General features: G+C 39.9%; 1 protein-coding gene across 8 annotated transcripts in view; it reads right to left on the reverse strand.

The window, feature by feature from the left end:
• SPAST (spastin) overlaps nt 1-17,548 on the reverse strand; it is a 93,781-nt gene that overhangs the window by 14,560 nt on the left and 61,673 nt on the right. For all 8 annotated transcript variants that reach the window (XM_001164367.6, XM_009442262.5, XM_054678314.2 and 5 more), the window contains 6 exons: nt 16,194-16,268; nt 14,731-14,802; nt 6,498-6,573; nt 6,168-6,259; nt 5,944-6,023; nt 1,178-1,220 (listed from right to left, as the gene is read on the reverse strand). In XM_001164367.6, coding sequence (XP_001164367.1) covers nt 1,178-1,220; nt 5,944-6,023; nt 6,168-6,259; nt 6,498-6,573; nt 14,731-14,802; nt 16,194-16,268 — 438 coding nt within the window. The remainder of the gene's footprint in view (nt 1-1,177; nt 1,221-5,943; nt 6,024-6,167; nt 6,260-6,497; nt 6,574-14,730; nt 14,803-16,193; nt 16,269-17,548) is intronic.

Consider the following 17,548-nt stretch of genomic DNA (forward strand, 5'->3'; position numbering starts at 1 on the left):
GTTAATTTCTAAAAAAGTTTTTGTAGAGACAGGGTCTCCCTATGTTGCCCAGGCTGGTCTTGAATTCCTGGCTCAAGCGATCCTCCCACCTCAGCCTCCCAAAGTGTTGGGATTATAGGCGTGAGACACCACACCTGGATAAAAACATGGCAATAATTCACCACACTTGAATAAAAACATAGCAATAAATATTTTGCTGCAAAAAAACAGTTTTATAGAGGTATGAATTCATCTACTATGAATTTCACCCATTGTAAGTATATAATTCAATGAGTTTTAATACATTTATAGATGTGCAATCATCACCACCATCCAGTTTTAGAACACTTTTTAGTTCACTCATACCTGTTTGCAGTTAATCCTCATTCCCAACTCTCACCCTGACAACCCACTGATCTGCTTTACGTTTCTAGAAATTTTCGATTTCTGGCCGGGCATGGTGACTCATGCCTGTAATCCCAGCACTCCGGGAGGCTGAGGAGGGCGGATCACACCATCCTGGCTAACACAGTGAAACCCGTCTCTACTAAAAACACAAAAAATTAGCCAGGCCTGGTGGCACATGCCTGCAGTCCCAGCTACTCAGGAGGCTGAGGCAGGAGAATCACTTGAACCCAGGAGGTGAAGGTTGCAGTGAGCCGAGATCACGCCACTGCACTCCAACCTGAGCGACAGAGCAAGACTCCATCTCAAAAAAAAAAATAAATAAATAATAAATTTGCATTTTCTGCATATAAACAGAATCCTATGATATGCGACATATATCATCTTGCTTCTTTCACTTATAATGTTTTGGAGTTTCATTCATAAAACTTAATATATGAAGTGAGTATGCAGCATGTATAATGGATAACAGTATCCATTAAATGAATATACCACATTTGTTTATTCACCAAAATAAACATTTTAGATCATTTGTAGTTCTGGCTATTATTAATATTGCTGCTATAAAAATTCTTGTACAAGTCTTTGTGTGGACATACATTTTTGTTTCTCTGGGGTAAATTCTTAGGAGTGAAATTGCTGGCTCTGACAGTAAGCTTATGTACATCTTTTTAAGAAACCACTAAACTGTTTTCCAAAGTAGCTGTACCATGGATTGGAAGACTTAATATTGTCAAGATGGTAGTTCTTGTTTCTGCTCTAAAACAAAAAAAATTCAAACACAGATACATACCTCCTCATTTGGTAAAGACACATATACCCGTTTGATGAAACGCCTAAAAAAAAAAATCCAGCACTTTTAGAAATATAATTTTGAATTTAAAGCTGAAACAGCAAATGACAGGAAAAAGCTTTTAAAATATAATATTCAAGGCACTGGAAAGCATTTTGGTAGTTATGAATGTAAAAATATTTTTGTTACTCTTTTAAAACTCTAGTTAATGTTTAAAATCCTTAATTCGGTATTGTTAGAATTAATCATTTATGTATGTATATGTTTTTAATAGCAGTAATGCTTTAAAACAAACAAAATATCTGATATAAGTAGATCTGTCTTCTTGAATCTGAAAAAAACTAAAATCAGCAAGGATAATAGAAACAGAAACATACACTTCATCAACAAACTAGGTAACATTTATGGAACTAAAATACATAAAGGTGAACTGCCTAGGGCAGTGAAAATTACACTTGACAAAGAAAGACACACAAAGGATCTGCCGCTAAAGATCATGGACATGACTGTCAGAGTACAGTTTTCCTCCCAAAAAGAGATAGCACACCCTAAAGGGTAATAAGGCCAGTCCCTCCACATTTAAACAAGCATATGAGGCCTGGCTCTGCAGACCATGTAAACCCTAATTGGTAGCATAGGAATGGCAAGGAAGGTGAGAATGAACAAAGAAACTCTAAGACGAATTATCTTTATAAGAAGGCATCTAACAGTCTGGCGGGAAGATAATGTCTTGCAGTGACCAATATTTTTTAGTAGAAGAATAAATCAACCCTATCTTTTATTTACATACACATATACTTCATTATTAGGTAGGGCTTCACTGTAAGTGAGGGAGGCTGCATGCTAGTTTAGTGTATACATGGACTACTCAAGATACCTATCCCTTCCCCTACAATATCCTTCCAAAACTAGGTTTTCCAAGAAAACTCCTTTTATTCAAAGAAAAATAATAAGCAAAAAAGGAAAAACCAGGACAGGGCTCATTTAAAAAAAAAACAAAAAACAAAACAACAACAAAACCTGCCCCCAAAAAAGAGCAAACAAAACACAATAAACATAAACTAGATAAAATGAAGAACATGCATGAGAAGATTTTGCCATAGAGCAAACTAAAATTATGACCAAGTATCTTTCCACGAAATAAAATAATTTAATTTTTTTAAAATTTAATTTTTTTTATCCTTAAGTTTTTTTTATAGATATGGGGTTTTGCCACGTTGGCGAGGCTGGTCTGGAATTCCCGGCCTCAAGTGATCTGGCCTCCCAAAGTGCTGGGATTACAGGTGTGACCCACCATGACGCCTGACCAAAAAATTTTTTCTTTTTTTTTTTGAGACAGAGCCTTGCTCTGTCCCCCAGGCTAGAGTACAGTGCTGCCGTCTTGGCTCACTGCAACCTCTGCCTCCTGGGTTCAAGCGATTCTCAGCCTCCTGAGTAGCTGGGATTACAGGTGTGTGCGACCACACCCAGCTAATTTTTTGTATTTTTAGCAGAGACAGGGTTGTACTATGTTGGCCAGGCTGGTCTCAAACTCCTGGCCTCAAGTGGTCTGTCCTTGCCAAAAAATTGTTTTCTATGAAACAAGAGCCCAATGAAATGTAAGAGCTTATGGAAATAACATACAGATGCTCAAAGAAATAAAACAGAAGATGAAAAGTAGAATAACAGATGTCAGGAAAGTAATGAATAAAAAACCACCAAGGAAAGAAGAGTTACAAAAGATATAGCAGAAAGGAGATTAGATACTAACCCAGTAAGAAATAAAGGCAACAGGCTTGGGAAAACAGAACAAAACAAAAAGACCTAAGAGTTTAAAAGGATGAAGAAGAAAATTACAGATAGGGAAAACAAAAAGGATGCAACGTAACACATAATTTATGTGCAAAACAAAACAGAAAAATGAACTAGGGAAAAAAATTAAGATAAATTTCCCATTTTAACGATATTGATTCTTCCAATCCATGAGCACATGGAGTGTTTTTCCATTTATTTGTGTCACCTCTGATTTATTTTAGCAGTGCTTTACACTTCTCCTCATACAGATTCTTTCACCTCCTTCATCAGCCGTATTCCTAGGTACTCCATTGTCTTTTCTTTTTTCTTTTTTTTTTTTTTTTTAATTTTGGAAACGGATTCTTGCTCTTTCACACCCAGGCTGCAGTGCAGTGGCACGATCTCGGCTCACTGCAACCTATGCCTCCTGGGTTCAAGCGATTCTCCTGCCTCAGCCTCCCGAGCAGATGGGATTACAGGCGCCCACCACCACGCCTGGCTAATTTTTTGTATTTTTAGTAGAGACGGGGTTTCACCATGTTGGTCAGGCTGGTCTCGAACTCCTGACCTCAGGTGATCCACCTGCCTCAGCCTCCCAAAGTGCTGGGATTACAGGCATGAGCCACTGTGCCCAGCCATTATTTCATTTTCTTTGTGGCTATTGTAAATGGGACTGTGTTCTTGATTTGACTCTTAGCCTGGACATTATTAGCGTATAGAAATGGTACTAATTTTTTGTACACTGATTTTGTATCCTGAATCTTGGGGTAAAATCATTTATCAGTTCTAGTAGCCTTTTGACGGAATTTTTAGGGTTTTCAAAGTATAGAATCATATTGCCAGTGAAGAGTGAGAGTATGATGACTTCTTTTCCTATTTGGATGCCTTTTGTTTCCTTCTCTTGCCTGATTTATCTGGTCGTAAAATGACCATACTGCCCAAAGCAATTTACAGATTCAATGGTATTTCTATCAAACTATCAATGTTATTTTTCACAAAATTAGAAAAAATTATTCTAAAATTCATATGGAAGCAAAAAAAGAGTCCAAATAGACAAAGCAATCCTAAGCAAAAAGAACAAAGCTGTAAGTATCACGTTACCTGACTTTAAACGGAACTATACAGCAGCCCAAACAGCATAATTCTGGTATAAAAACAGACACACAAACCAAAGGAACAGGACAGAAAATTGAGAAATAAAGCCACACACCTATAACCATCTGATCTTTGATAAGACTGACAAAAACAAGCAATGAGGAAAAGGACTTCCTATTCAATAAATGGCATGGGGATTACTGGCTAGCCATATGTAGAAAAATGAAACTGGACCCTTACTTTTCACCATATACAAAAATTAACTCAAGGTGGATTAAAGATTTAAATGTAAGATTTCAAAGTATAAAAATGCTAGAAGAAAACTAGGAAATACACTTCTTGACATCAGCCTCAGAAAGAAATTTTGGCTAAGTCCCCAAACACAATTGCAACAAAAATAAAAATTGACAAGTGGGACCTAATTAAACTAAAGAGCTTCTGCACAGCAAAAAGAACCATCAACAGAGTAAACAGACAATCTACAGAACTGCATCTAACAATGGTCTGATATCCAGAATCTATAAGGAATTCAAACAATTGAACAAGCTAAAAACACACGACCCTATTAAAAAATGGGTAAAAAGGAAATGAATAGACACTTCTCAAAAGACATACGAGGGGACAACAAACATGAAAAAATGCTCATCATCACTAACCATCAGAAAAATGCAAATCAAAATCACAATGAGATATCTCACACCAGTCAGAATGGCTATTAATAAAATGGCAAAAAAAATCCCATATTGTCTACAGATTGGCGGGAAAAAGTAAAAAAATAACAGATGTTGGTGAGGTTGTGGAGCGTATGTACTGCTGGTAGGAATGTAAAGTTCAGTCATTGTAGAAAGCAGTTTGAAGATTTCTCAAAAAACATAAAACAAATCTACCTTTGACCCTGCAATCCCATTACTGGGTATATACCCAAAGGAAAATAGATCATTATACCAAAAAGACATGCATTTCATGTTTATTGCTGTACTATTCACGACAGCAGACATAGAATCAATCTAAGTGTCCATCAATGGTGGACTGGATAAAGAAAATGTGGTACGTACACACCATGGAATACTATGTACTACGCAGCCATAAAAAAGAATGAAATAATGTCCTTTGCAGCAACATGGATGGAGGTGGAGGCCTTAATACTACGCCAATTAATGTGGGAACAGTAAACCAAAGAGCTCATGTTCTCATAAGTGGGGAGCTAAAAATTGAGTACACATGGACATAAACATGGGAACAATACACACTGCGGACTACTACATGGGGGAAGAAAGCAGTGAGGTGTGGGTTGAAAAACTCCCTACTGCACCCTATGCTCACTACCTGGGTGCAATATACCCACGTAACCCATCCAGTAAAGAGAGAAAAAATCAAGTTATTTTACAAATTTGAAAAAATCAATTTGGATTCAGACTTTTACACTACTACAGCCAATCTAGAAACAATGGAGCAATATTGTAAATTCCTTGGGAAAGGATGCCCAAGAATTTTATGCTGACCCAAACCGTCCTTCCAGTATGAAGGGAATAAACTGCTCAAACACACAAGAACAGAAAACACATTTTCCATGAACCCTGATTTGATCATTTTCTCATGAAGCCCAATAAAAGACGGTAAGAATCAATTTTCAAGTTTAAAGATAATTTAATGCAACCCAGAAGAACTGACCAATTTGCCTAAAACCGTAACTAAACCTTTACTAGACTAATTCTCCTGATATCAAGCTGTTGAACTCAAAATCCTTACGTAGTTGGTAACAAGAGGCTAGAGATAGTACTGGAAGAAAATAGTGAATTTAGTCTTAAAACTGAGAGTAAGGAAATAATATGTAAGATGGACACATGAGTAAATATTGTCTGTAATAAATGCATGTATTTCCATATAAATCTCCCTACCTGAGAACAGCCTCATCAAGCTCTTGTGGCCTATTAGTTGCACCCATTACAAGTACTCTGTCATCTCCAGCAGACTGTACCTACAAGCAAAAAATCTTTTTTCAATTCATTTAGAAAAGTAATAACAAATATAAAGATATTTGTATTTTTAACCTTGGCCATTTAATAGGAAAATATATATACTAAAATGCTGCCACATTAAAAATATCATAATCAACACTTACACCATCAAATTCTATTAGAAATTCAGTTTTTAGGCGTCTACTAGCATCGTGCTCCCCTTCTCTTCTTTCACACAAAAGGCTATCAACTTCATCTAGAGGAAATACAAGTATAAGACTTTAATTAAAGACCAAGCTATGTGAGTCATCTGAGATTAATCTAGTTTACTACTTATTAATATAGTGGGTCCTACTAAATTCATTAGATAGTCTTTAAGCTTGCCCTTCTTTAAAACTTCTTCCTTCTGAATAATGTTTCCAATCGTATCTTTCCTATTTGGAGAGGGAAATTTCACAAATAGTCAATAACTTAGTTGGAAAATATGTTCTTACCTATAAAAATTATAGAAGGTTGAAGTTCTCGAGCCACAGCAAAAAGAGCCCTCACCAATTTCTCTCCTTCTCCCACCTAAAACAAAGCATTATACTGTTATACACATAAAATGCAACATTATTCCAGTTTTTTAAATTTTATGTTGAAAATCTAGCACACAGGAATTTAATTTCCCTTCCTTAAAACAACCAAAGATTTGGTTTGAGAAAGGGGAGAGTACTACTGAACCGTCCCTTACAATTTTAGACAACAGACTGTGATTTCATACAGCCTGGTTAAGTGCTTTAAAAATTCATCTGTTTTGCTTCACCCTGCATTCCTAAGACTTGAGAATGAAATAGCTCTTCAGTCAAGGATATAACTAGTGAGAAAAGGGGAAGACTAGGGGAGAGAAAAAGACACTGTACATATTCTTTAAGCCCTAGATTAAACGGTATATTTATAGAAGCAAGTAAGTTGGAATGTGCTCTCCTAAACAAAACTTGCGCTATTAAGAACACCGTGAAAAGTCATTCTCACATAAATATCAAAATTTCTTTTTTTTTTTTCCTTTTTTTTTTTTTTGAGACAGAGTTTTGCTCTATAGCCCAGTCTGGAGTGCAGTGGTGCAATCTCGGCTCACTGTGACTTTTGCCTCCTGGGTTCAAGTGATTCTCATCCCTCAACATCCCAGGTAGCTGGGATTACAGGCGCCCACCACCACGCCTGGCTAATTTTTGTATTTTTAGTAAAGATGGGGTTTTACCATATTGGTAAATTCATTAGATAGTCTTTAAGCCTGCCCTTCTTTAAAACTTCTTCCTTCTGAATAATGTTTCCAATCATATCTTTCCTATTTGGAGAGGGAAATTTCACAAATAGTCAACTAACTTAGTTGGCCAGGCTGATCTCAAACTCCTGACCTCAAGTGATCCACCTAACTTGGCCTCCTGAAGTGCTGGAATTACAGACGTGAGCCACCGCGCCCAGCCAATAAATATCAAAATATTTCCAGATAGTCCAGAAGGTCAATGAACACCCCTTGAGACATTCCCAGGTGCTGACACCATACAAAGGCCATTTTATACACCAGAGTAATGAGTCATGAGGTCTGTGATAATCTACTGTAAAAATTTTTCTGTCCTCTAGGTGGCATTTATTCTTTTTACTGAAGATTTAACTTAAAAACAAAAGAAATGTCACCAGATTTAGAATAATCAAAACAAATATTCTAGGCCGGGCGCGGCGGCTCAGACCTGTAATCCCAGCACTTTGGGAGGCTGAGGCGGGCGGATCATGAGGTCAGGAGATCGAGACCATCCTGGCTAACACGGTGAAACCTCGTCTCTACTAAAAATACAAAAAATTAGCCAGGCGTGGTGGCAGGCGCCTGTAGTCCCAGCTACTCGGGAGGCTGAGGCAGGAGAATGGCGTGAACCCAGGAGGTGGAGCTTGCAGTGAGCCAAGATGGTACCACTGCACTCCAGCCCTGTAGTCCCAGCTACTCGGGAGGCTGAGGCAGGAGAATGGCGTGAACCCAGGAGGTGGAGCTTGCAGTGAGCCAAGATGGTACCACTGCACTCCAGCCCGGGCGACAGAGCAAGACTCCATCTCACACACACACACACACACAAAATTATCAGAGCTGAAAGAAATCTCAAAAGATCATCTCCTATGACATTAACATTTTACAGATGAAACAGGCCTAAAGTTATACTTTCTTAAGGCCAGTTCAGGATGTAAAAGTTAGAGGCCGGGTGCAGTGGCTCATGCCTGTAATCCCAGCACTTTGGGAGGCCAAGGTGGGTGGATCACCTGAGGTCAGGAGTTCAAGACCAGCCTGGCCAACATGGTGAAACCCTGTGTCTACTAAAACTACAAAAATTAGCCGGGCATGGTGGCGCATGCTTGTAATCCCAGCTACTCGGGAGGCTGACGTGGAAGAATTGCTTGAACCTGAGAGTTGGAGGTTGCAGTGAGCCGAGATTGCACCACTGCACTTTGGCCTGGGGCGAAAAAGTGAGACCTTGTCCCAAAAAAATAAAAAGCTAGGCTAGAATCCCTATCTCCTAACTTCCACAACAATACTTTCCATTATACCATGTGCATAAGGTGGGTAAACATGCTTTAATAACAACTTGAAGACCAGGCACAGTGACTCATGCCTGTGATCCTAGCACTTTGGGAGGCCGAAATGGGAGGATCATTTGAGCTCAGAAGTTTGAGACCAGCCCTGGCAACACAGTGACACCTTGTCACTACAAAAAAAAAAATTTTTTTTTTTTTGAGATGGAGTCTCGGCTCACTGCAATCTCTGCCTCCCAGGTTCAAGCAACTCTCCTGCCTCAGCCTCCTGAGTAAGTGGGATTACAGGCGCCTGCCACCACACCCTGCTAATTTTTTGTATTTTTAGTAGAGACAGGGTTTCACCATGTTAGCCAGGCTGGTCTCGAACTCCTGACCTTGTGATTCACCTGCCTCGGCCTCCCAAAGTGCTGGGATTACAGGCGTGAGCCACCGCATTCGGCCCCCCAGAATTTTTTAAAATTAGCTGGGCATGGTGGCATGTGCCTATAGTCCCAGCTACGTGGGATGCTAAGGTGGGAGGATCACTTGAGCCCAGGAGGCTGAGGCTGCAGTGAGCCATGATCACGCCACTGTACTCCAGCCTGGGCGACAGAACAAGACCCTGTCTTAAAAAATAAATCAATAAATAAATAGAGTAACGACTTGTAAAATTTCACATAGGAAGTAAAATGTGATCAGAAAAACAGGTACCATTTCATAGTTACTTTTAACTACTTCAGAATATTGAGAGCATTTTAAGTACTATGGTTTATTAAAATATTTAAAGAAACTTACAGAAGATTTTACTTAGCACAGATAATACAAGAGAAATATTACTGCCCACATGGAGACCATCTTCTAGTGGAGGTGACAGTTAATATTATTAACTTCTCTGATTTTTTTTTCCTAGTATTTAAATCTAGCAGCATACTGATGTACTGAAGACCAAACTTTACATTTTGAAGACTGTGTGGAAAAAGCACTGTAAACTGGCAAGAACTATGTGAATGTTCGTTTTTTTTTTTTTTTTTTTTGAATAATAGATAAGCAGGTTAACTGTTCGAACATATAAGAAAAATATAAAAATTAAATCTGTGTAAAAAAGCACAAGTACAACTACTTGCAACAATCTGGATAAATCTCACAAATACAATGCTGATGAAAGAAGCCAAATACACATACACACAAAATCCTACATCATTAGATTTATATAAAGTTCAAAGGCATGCTAGCTTTGTCTATGATGTTAGTAGTCTAGTGGTTTTGAGGGAGAGGAGTGAGTGGATAAAGATGGTGGAGTTCCTGGAGGGATTTTAGGGCCACAGGTAACAATTTATTTCTTGACCTGGGTGGTGATTATGAAAGTATATTCGCTTTGTGGTAATCCACTGAGCTGTATACAGCTGTATACTTATGCTATAAATACTTTTCTACATGTTAGTTATTCAATAAACAAGGTTAAACAATAATACAACATGTTAAGATACATATGTAACTGATTTTTTTGTGGAAAATAATCTAGGTATTTTAATAACACAAATGTTGTCCATGACTATGATGCAGTTCCTCCCAAAAGCTTTCTCAGGATAGATCATGAGACAGAACATCTACATAATATTACACAATGCTGCTGCTTTTTTTTTTTTGAGATGGAGTTTCACTTTTGTTGCCCAGGCTGGAGTGGAATGGCACAATCTCGGCTCACCGCAACCTCCGCCTCCTGGGCTCAAGTGATTCTCCTGCCTCAGCCTCCCGAGTAGCTGGGATTACAGGCATGTGCCACAATGCCCAGCTCATCTTTTGTATTTTTAGTAGAGATTTAGTATTTAGTATTTAGTAGAGATTTGTATTTAGTAGAGAAACATGGGGTTTCTCCATGTTAATCAGGCTGGTCTCAAACTCCTGACCTGCCCACCTCGGCCTCCCAAAGTGCTGGGATCACAGGTGTGAGCCACTGCGCCTGGCACAATGCTTCCTTTTTAAGTCTTCAAAGTCAGGTCACATCTGAGGTAAAATATTCAGTTCTTATCTAGGCATACTGACAAACTGGCATGAGACCATAGAAAGACAACTAAAATAGTAACTATTCTGGGGACTGGAGGGAAGCAGATATAACATTAAGTTCCTATACATTTGAAAGGCTGTCTCATAAAAAAAAAAAAAGATTGAGTTTTGTTAAATCAAGTATGTAAAAATTAGAAAAAGCAGATTTCAGTTAGACATAAGGAAAAAATTGTATTAGCTAGAACTGACAAAATGATAGACTAGACATTTCAATTTTCTTTTTCTTTTCTTTTTTTGAGATGGGATCTCACTCTGCCACCCAGGCTGGAGTACAGTGGCATGATCTCTCGGCTCACAGCAAACTCCACCTCCCAAGCTCAAGAAATCCTCCCACTTCAGTCTCCCAAGTAGCTGGGACCACAGGCACACACCACCACGCCCGACTAATTTTTTGTATTTCTGGTAGAGACAGGGTTTCGCCATGTTGCCCAGCCTGGTCTTGAACTCCTGAGCTCAAGTGATCCACCTGCCTTGGCCTCCCAAAGTGCTGGGATTACAGGCATGAGCCACCACACCTAGCCTCAACTTTCTTAAAAGTAAACTTACTTCAAGATATTCAGGCAGTATCAGAATTGGGGGTTAAGATCATGAATGCTATGTTGTTTCTGGAAACATGAAGATGAAACAGTACTCTTGAAAAAAGTATGGATAAAAGAGAATGGTTGCTGTAGGCCGGGTGTGGTGGCTTACGCCTATAATCCAGCACTTTGGGAGGTAGATGCGGGCGGATCACAAGGTCAGGAGATCGAGACCAACCTGGCCAACATGGTGAAACCCCGTCTCTACTAAAATACAAAAATTAGCCAGGTGTGGTGGCGGGTGCCTGTAGTCCCAGCTACTCGGCAGGCTAAGGCAGGGGGATCACTTGAACCCGGGAGGCAGAGGCTGCAGTGAGCCGAGATCACGCCACTGCACTCCAGAGCAAGACTCCATCTCAAAAAAAAAAAAAAAAAGAGAGAATGGTTGCTGTAATATTTTTAATGAAAGGCCACAATCACTGGAGCTCAAATCCTAGTTTCCCACTTCCTGGTTATGAGATCCTGAGCAGATCACTGGACTCTGTAATTCCCTAATTAATAAAATAGAGGTATGAGAATAATATCTATACCTCATATGATTACTCCACAAATATTTATTCAATACCTACTCACAGCCAACTACTGAAAATTGAAGTGAAGAACACATGGTGATAGTCTCTGCCCGCATGGAGACCATCTTCTAGTGGAGGTGACAGTGATATCAGATACAATTAAAATAATCCTATCAATGAATATGAATTGCAACTCCAGTGAGTATGAAAATGAGGTGCAAGTGGTGCTAGGAGAATAATAACGGGGAATAGTTTGGAGGGTCAGGGAAGGTTGTAACATTTCAACTGGTATCTGAAGAATAAGTACAAATTAACCAGGAGAAGATAGTGTTCCTGAGAAAGGAAACTCCATGAAGAGGAATCCCATGACAGGAAAAAGCATAACAATATTTGAAGAACTGTCTAAGGAAGAGGGAGTCTTAGCAAACAGACTTCAAAAACTATGGGTCCAACACCAAGGCTATCTCTATCATAGTGATGGAGGCTACTTTAGTCCAATGCCATAACAACTATGGTCAACATGTCAAGTTTGCTTTAACTCACTGCTCATTATACAACCTTACAAGTAAGTTTCCCATACATGTCTATAGGTACAGGGAGAGAACATGCTGTTCATAGCAGCTAGACAATTCTGATCTCATGTCTGTTCCGAAGACATAGATCTGCTCTTGGTGTACTGATAAAATCAAGTTTCTCTCGCTGCAAAACTGTAGGCAGTAAAATTATCCTTTGAGCCTCTCATGGAAAGAGGCTATCTGGATATCATGTGGTGATGACCTCTGGATTCACCTCTGGATTTTTTTTTTTTTTTTTTTTGAGACAGAGTCTCACTCAGTTGCCCAGGCTGGAGTGCAGTGGTGCCATCTCGGCTCACTGCAACCTCTGCCTCCTGGGTTCGAGCAATAGCTGGGATTACAGGCGCACACCACCAAGTCTGGCTAATTTTTGTATTTTTAGTCGAGACGGGGTTTTGCAATGTTGGCCAGGCTGGTTTTGAACTCCTGACCTCAGGTGATCTGCCAGCCTTGGCCTCCCAAAGTGCTGGGATTACAGGCGGGAGCCACCACACCTGGCCTCACCTCTGGATTTCGGTGCAACAAATGCTGACACTTCAAACTTTTACAGGTAACATGTTCTTTCATCAGAGATTCACATTTCAGTTTAAGTATGTTTGCCAAAACACTTTCAACCATAAAAGTTTGTTTTGTTTTGTTTTTGAGACGTGGTCTTGCTGACGCCCAGGTTGGAATGCATTGGCATGATCGTGGCTCACTGCAACCTCAACCTCCTTGACTCAAGTGATCCTCCCACCTCAGCCTCCTGATTTGCTGGGACCACGTATTCGCTGGCATGTCCAGCTAAATTTTTTATTTTTTGTGGAGATGGGGGTCTCACTATGTTGCCCAGGGTGGTATTGAACTCCTGGCCTCAAGCAATCCTCCTGCCTCATTCTCCCAAAGTACTGGGATTACAGGAGTTAGCCACCATGCCCCCCCTTGTTTTGTTTCTTTGAGACAGGGTCTCACACTGTCACTCAGGCTAGAGTGCAGTGGCATGATCACAGTTCACTGCAGCCTCAACCTCTCAGGCTCAAGAGATCCTCTCGCCTCAGCTTCCTGAGCAGCTGGGACTACAGGTGCATGCCACCACACCTGGCTAAATTTTTTATTTTTGGTAGAGATGGGGTTTCACCATGTTGCCTAGGCTGGTCTCCAACTTCTGGGCTCAGGTGATCTTCCTGCCTCAGCCTCCCAAAATGCTAGGATTATAGGCATGGGCCACTGTGCCCGGCCAATCATAAAGGTTTTGATAAAGGCAAGCAGAGACTAAGGTATCTTTGGGAGGGGGAGAGGGCAACCAAGAGAAAGGGAGAGACGGAGAAAGACAAAGCAGTGTAAGGTTTGACAGAAACTACTTCACAGTTTCGCAATGCACCAGTTATATTTACACACTAGTTCTGCACACCAGACAAATTACTCTCTTTAAGCACTGTAGTTATGCTTGCCCTACCCCAAAACTAGACTGAACACTTCTTTGAATAATACTATAGGGTCAGCAGAGGGTGAACGGAAAAAGAAAACGAAATTATAAACAATCAAAAGAAAGCAGGGAAAATCTACTGGCCAGGTGTGGTGGCTCACACTTGTAATTCCAGCACTTTGAGAGTCCGAGGCAGGAGGATTGCTTAAGCCCAGGAATTTGAAAGTAGCCTGGCAACATAGCGAGACTGTGTCTCTATTACAAAAAAAAAAAAAAATTAAAACAGGGAAAATCTTCTGTCATATTTTAGATCAGAATCAGAAGGCCAGAAATACTCAGTTTATGCCATCAGATCTGTGTTCCTATCTGGTGGCTCCTTGAGATAAAATCCACTTTACTTGAAGCTTAAGTGGAAAGTGATAGTATTTGTTAATGGGTTGAACTGTGTTCTCCAAAAACGTGTTGAAGTCCTATCCCTAGTACCTATGAATGTGACATTATTTGGACATAGAATTGTTGCTGATGACAAACTTAAATTGAGATCATTAGGGTGGGTCCTAATCCACAGGGGAAGTTTGGACATGGTGACAGATACAGGGAGAATGCCACATGAAGATAAAGACAGAGATAGGAGGGATGCATCTACAAGCCAAGGAATACAAAAGATTGCCAGCAAGCCACCAGAAGCCAGGAGAGAGGCACACAACATACATTTTCCCTCATAGCCCTCAGGAGGAAGCAACCCTGCCAACATTTTGACTGATCTTAGACTTCTACCTTCCACAACTGTGAGACAATAAATTGCTGATGTTTAAGCCAGCCAGTTTACGGTATTTTATTACATGGCCCCAGTAAACTAATACAGTATTTGACAACACAAATGTACATAACTTTCTACTCTGAAGATTGATATTCATCATATGTAAATAATAGATACAATAGATAAGCTCCTAGAAAAATGTTTTCATGAAATATTATTACCATTTACAGTTAACACAGTAACATTAAGACAGTAACTTAAAATACGACAATATTGGAAACAGAGCACTCACGTATTTTGAAGTTAAACTTGCAGCACTTATATTAAAGAAGGTTGCATTCGATTCTGCAGCTACTGCTTTAGCCTTTAAAAATCACAAGAGCAAATATTAAATTAGTTCAATATATTACATTTAAAAGATAACCATATTTACCGATTTAAGTACTAGAAAAGATTCTCTAAAAATGTAAGCTATGAGGCCGGGTGTGGTGGCTCATGCCTGTAATCCCAGCACTTTGGGAGGCCAAGGCAGGCGCATCACTTGAGGCCAAGAGTTTGAGACCAGCCTGGCCAACATGGTGAAATCCCATCTCTAATAAAAATACAAAAATTAGTCAGGCGTGGTGGCGCATGCCTGTAATCCCAGCTACTCGGGAAGCTGACGTGGCAGAATTGCTTGAACCCAGGAGGAAGAGATGGTAGTGAGCCGAGATCACATCACTGCACTCCAGCTTGGGTGATAGAGTAAGACTGTCTAAAAAAAAAATTAATAAAAAATAAAAATAAAAATGTAAGGTATAATACAATCCCCAATACATGGCAATCAATGTGTTCCTTTCTCAGTAATAAGGACAGGTTATAGGAAGAGCTATGCTTCTTTCTACTCTCCTCCTGAGAGAGAATGAGTAGAGAGAGATTTAAAAAAAAAGAGAGACAGTGTTATTCTCCTCTCTTCTTAGATATACAAAGATAACTGCTTTGAGAAAGACAAACATCTAAGGAAAAGTTACTCTTTCCCTCTTTGTTTCTTCCATCCAGGAGGACTATGCAGAGGAAAGAGGTATCCAGAGCCTGATAAAAACTTCTGGCAAAAGAATACTTAAAAAAAAAAAAAAAGCTATAACATACTGATTACTTAAATAAAGTTATTATGATAGTAGAAGCAAAAATCAGGGGTTAGAAAGATACTCAATATAGTAAGGTAAGCTCTTCCAGGTAAAAATTTAATTTACAAAAAATAATGACAATCATACTGTCAAATTTAACCAACCAAAAACACACTACTGAAGATAACGTACATGGTTTTCCATCTACTTCTACATTGAAAAGTAGCTGAAAAACTTAAAAGTGTATCAGCCAGGTGCAGTGGCTCATGCCTGTAATCCCATCACTTTAGGAGGCCCAAGTAGGAGGACTGCTTGAGGTCAGGAGTTCGACACCAGCCTGGCCAACATGGCGAAATCCTGTCTCTGCCAAAAATAAAAAACCTAGACAGGTGTGGTGGCGTGTGCCTGTAATCCCAGCTACTTGGGAGGCTGAGGCATGAAAATCTCTTGAACCCAGGAGGCGGAGGTTGCGGTGAGCCCAGATCACTCAAAACAAAACAAAACAAACAAACAAACAAAAAAAACCCAAAAGTGTACAATAGCAAAAAGCAAGTCATAAATAATAGACTCAGGGACAAGCTAAAGTTTCTTTTTTTCATATTATCCCAAATATCTCAACAGAAAACTCAAATTTGAAGAGAACCCTTACCAGCATTGTCTTCCCATTCCCAGGTGGACCAAAGAGTAACAGCCCTCTGGCAGGAGCTCTAAGCCCTGTGAACAACTAAAAAATATATACTTTAGTTTACAACTATGATTCTAGAGACATTTTAAGTACTCTTTGTCATCTAAAAAGCATCCTTTTTTCAGTAGCATCTTCCCAAACAGAGCTGCCCATAGCTTTAAAGGAAACACATAATCATAAATTAGTGTAATAATTAAAAACAGCTGGGTGTAGTGGCTCACACCTGTAATCCCAGACTTTAGGGGGCAAAGACAGGAGGATTATATGAGCCCAAGAGTTCAAGACCAGCTTGGGCAACATAGGGGAACTCTGCTTCTACAAAAAATTAAAAAAAAAAAAAAATTAGCTGGGTGTGCTGGATCACCTGAGCTCCCAGCTATTCAGGAGGCTGAGGTGGGAGGATCACTTGAGCTTGGGAGGCCAAGGGTGCAGTAAGCTTTGATTGTGCCACTGTACTCCAGCCTGGCTGACAAAGTGAGACCCTGTCTCAAAAAAAAAAAAAAAAAAAAAAAAAAAAGAAATAAAACCAACTCCTCGGTGGTAAAAATGAAAGCAGACTGCTTAAACAAGACATATTGAACATAGGCATGTTTCTCTACTTAGAAATCCCACCAAAAAATACTAAATGAATAAAAAATATATGAATCTTCCAAACAAAAATAGAAAAGGAGATTAACACAATGAATTCCACAAAATGGAGAACTGATAAAGTGTGGTAAATCACTTAGCAGAGCTTAAAACCTAAATGCCTATTTGTGAAGGGATACCTAGATGCAAGAAGCACGCTGACGTGAACAAAAATCCCAGGAAGGTTCAGGAATTGGATGTTATCAGGCACCACAGAAAGCAGTAGTAAGGCAGGCAGTCAAAAACAGAGGAACTGGCCGGGCACGGTGGCTTACAGTGGCTCACGCCTGTAATCCCAGCACTTTGGGAGGCCGAGGCCGGCGGATCACGAGGTCAGGAGATCGAGACCATCCTGGCTAACACAATGAAACCCTGTCTCTACTAAAAATACAAAAAAATTAGCCGGGCGTGGTGGCGGGTGCCTGTCGTCCCAGCTACTCAGGAGGCTAAGGCAGGAAAATGGCGTGAACCCGGGAGGCGGAGCTTGTATTGAGCCAAGATTGCGCCACTGCACTCCAACCCGGGCGACAGAGCAAAACTCCGTCTCAAAAATAAACAAACAAACAAACAAACACAGGAACTGATTGAAAGTTGGTATGAGGAACTCCCCACCAAAGGCAGTCAAGCAGGTACCAATCACCACCAAAGCAGAAGGCAGGAGTTTCGTTCTCTAAAGAAATAAGTCAGAGTCT

This window comes from Pan troglodytes, chromosome 12 (assembly GCF_028858775.2).
Source record: "Pan troglodytes isolate AG18354 chromosome 12, NHGRI_mPanTro3-v2.0_pri, whole genome shotgun sequence".
NCBI lineage: Eukaryota > Metazoa > Chordata > Mammalia > Primates > Hominidae > Pan > Pan troglodytes.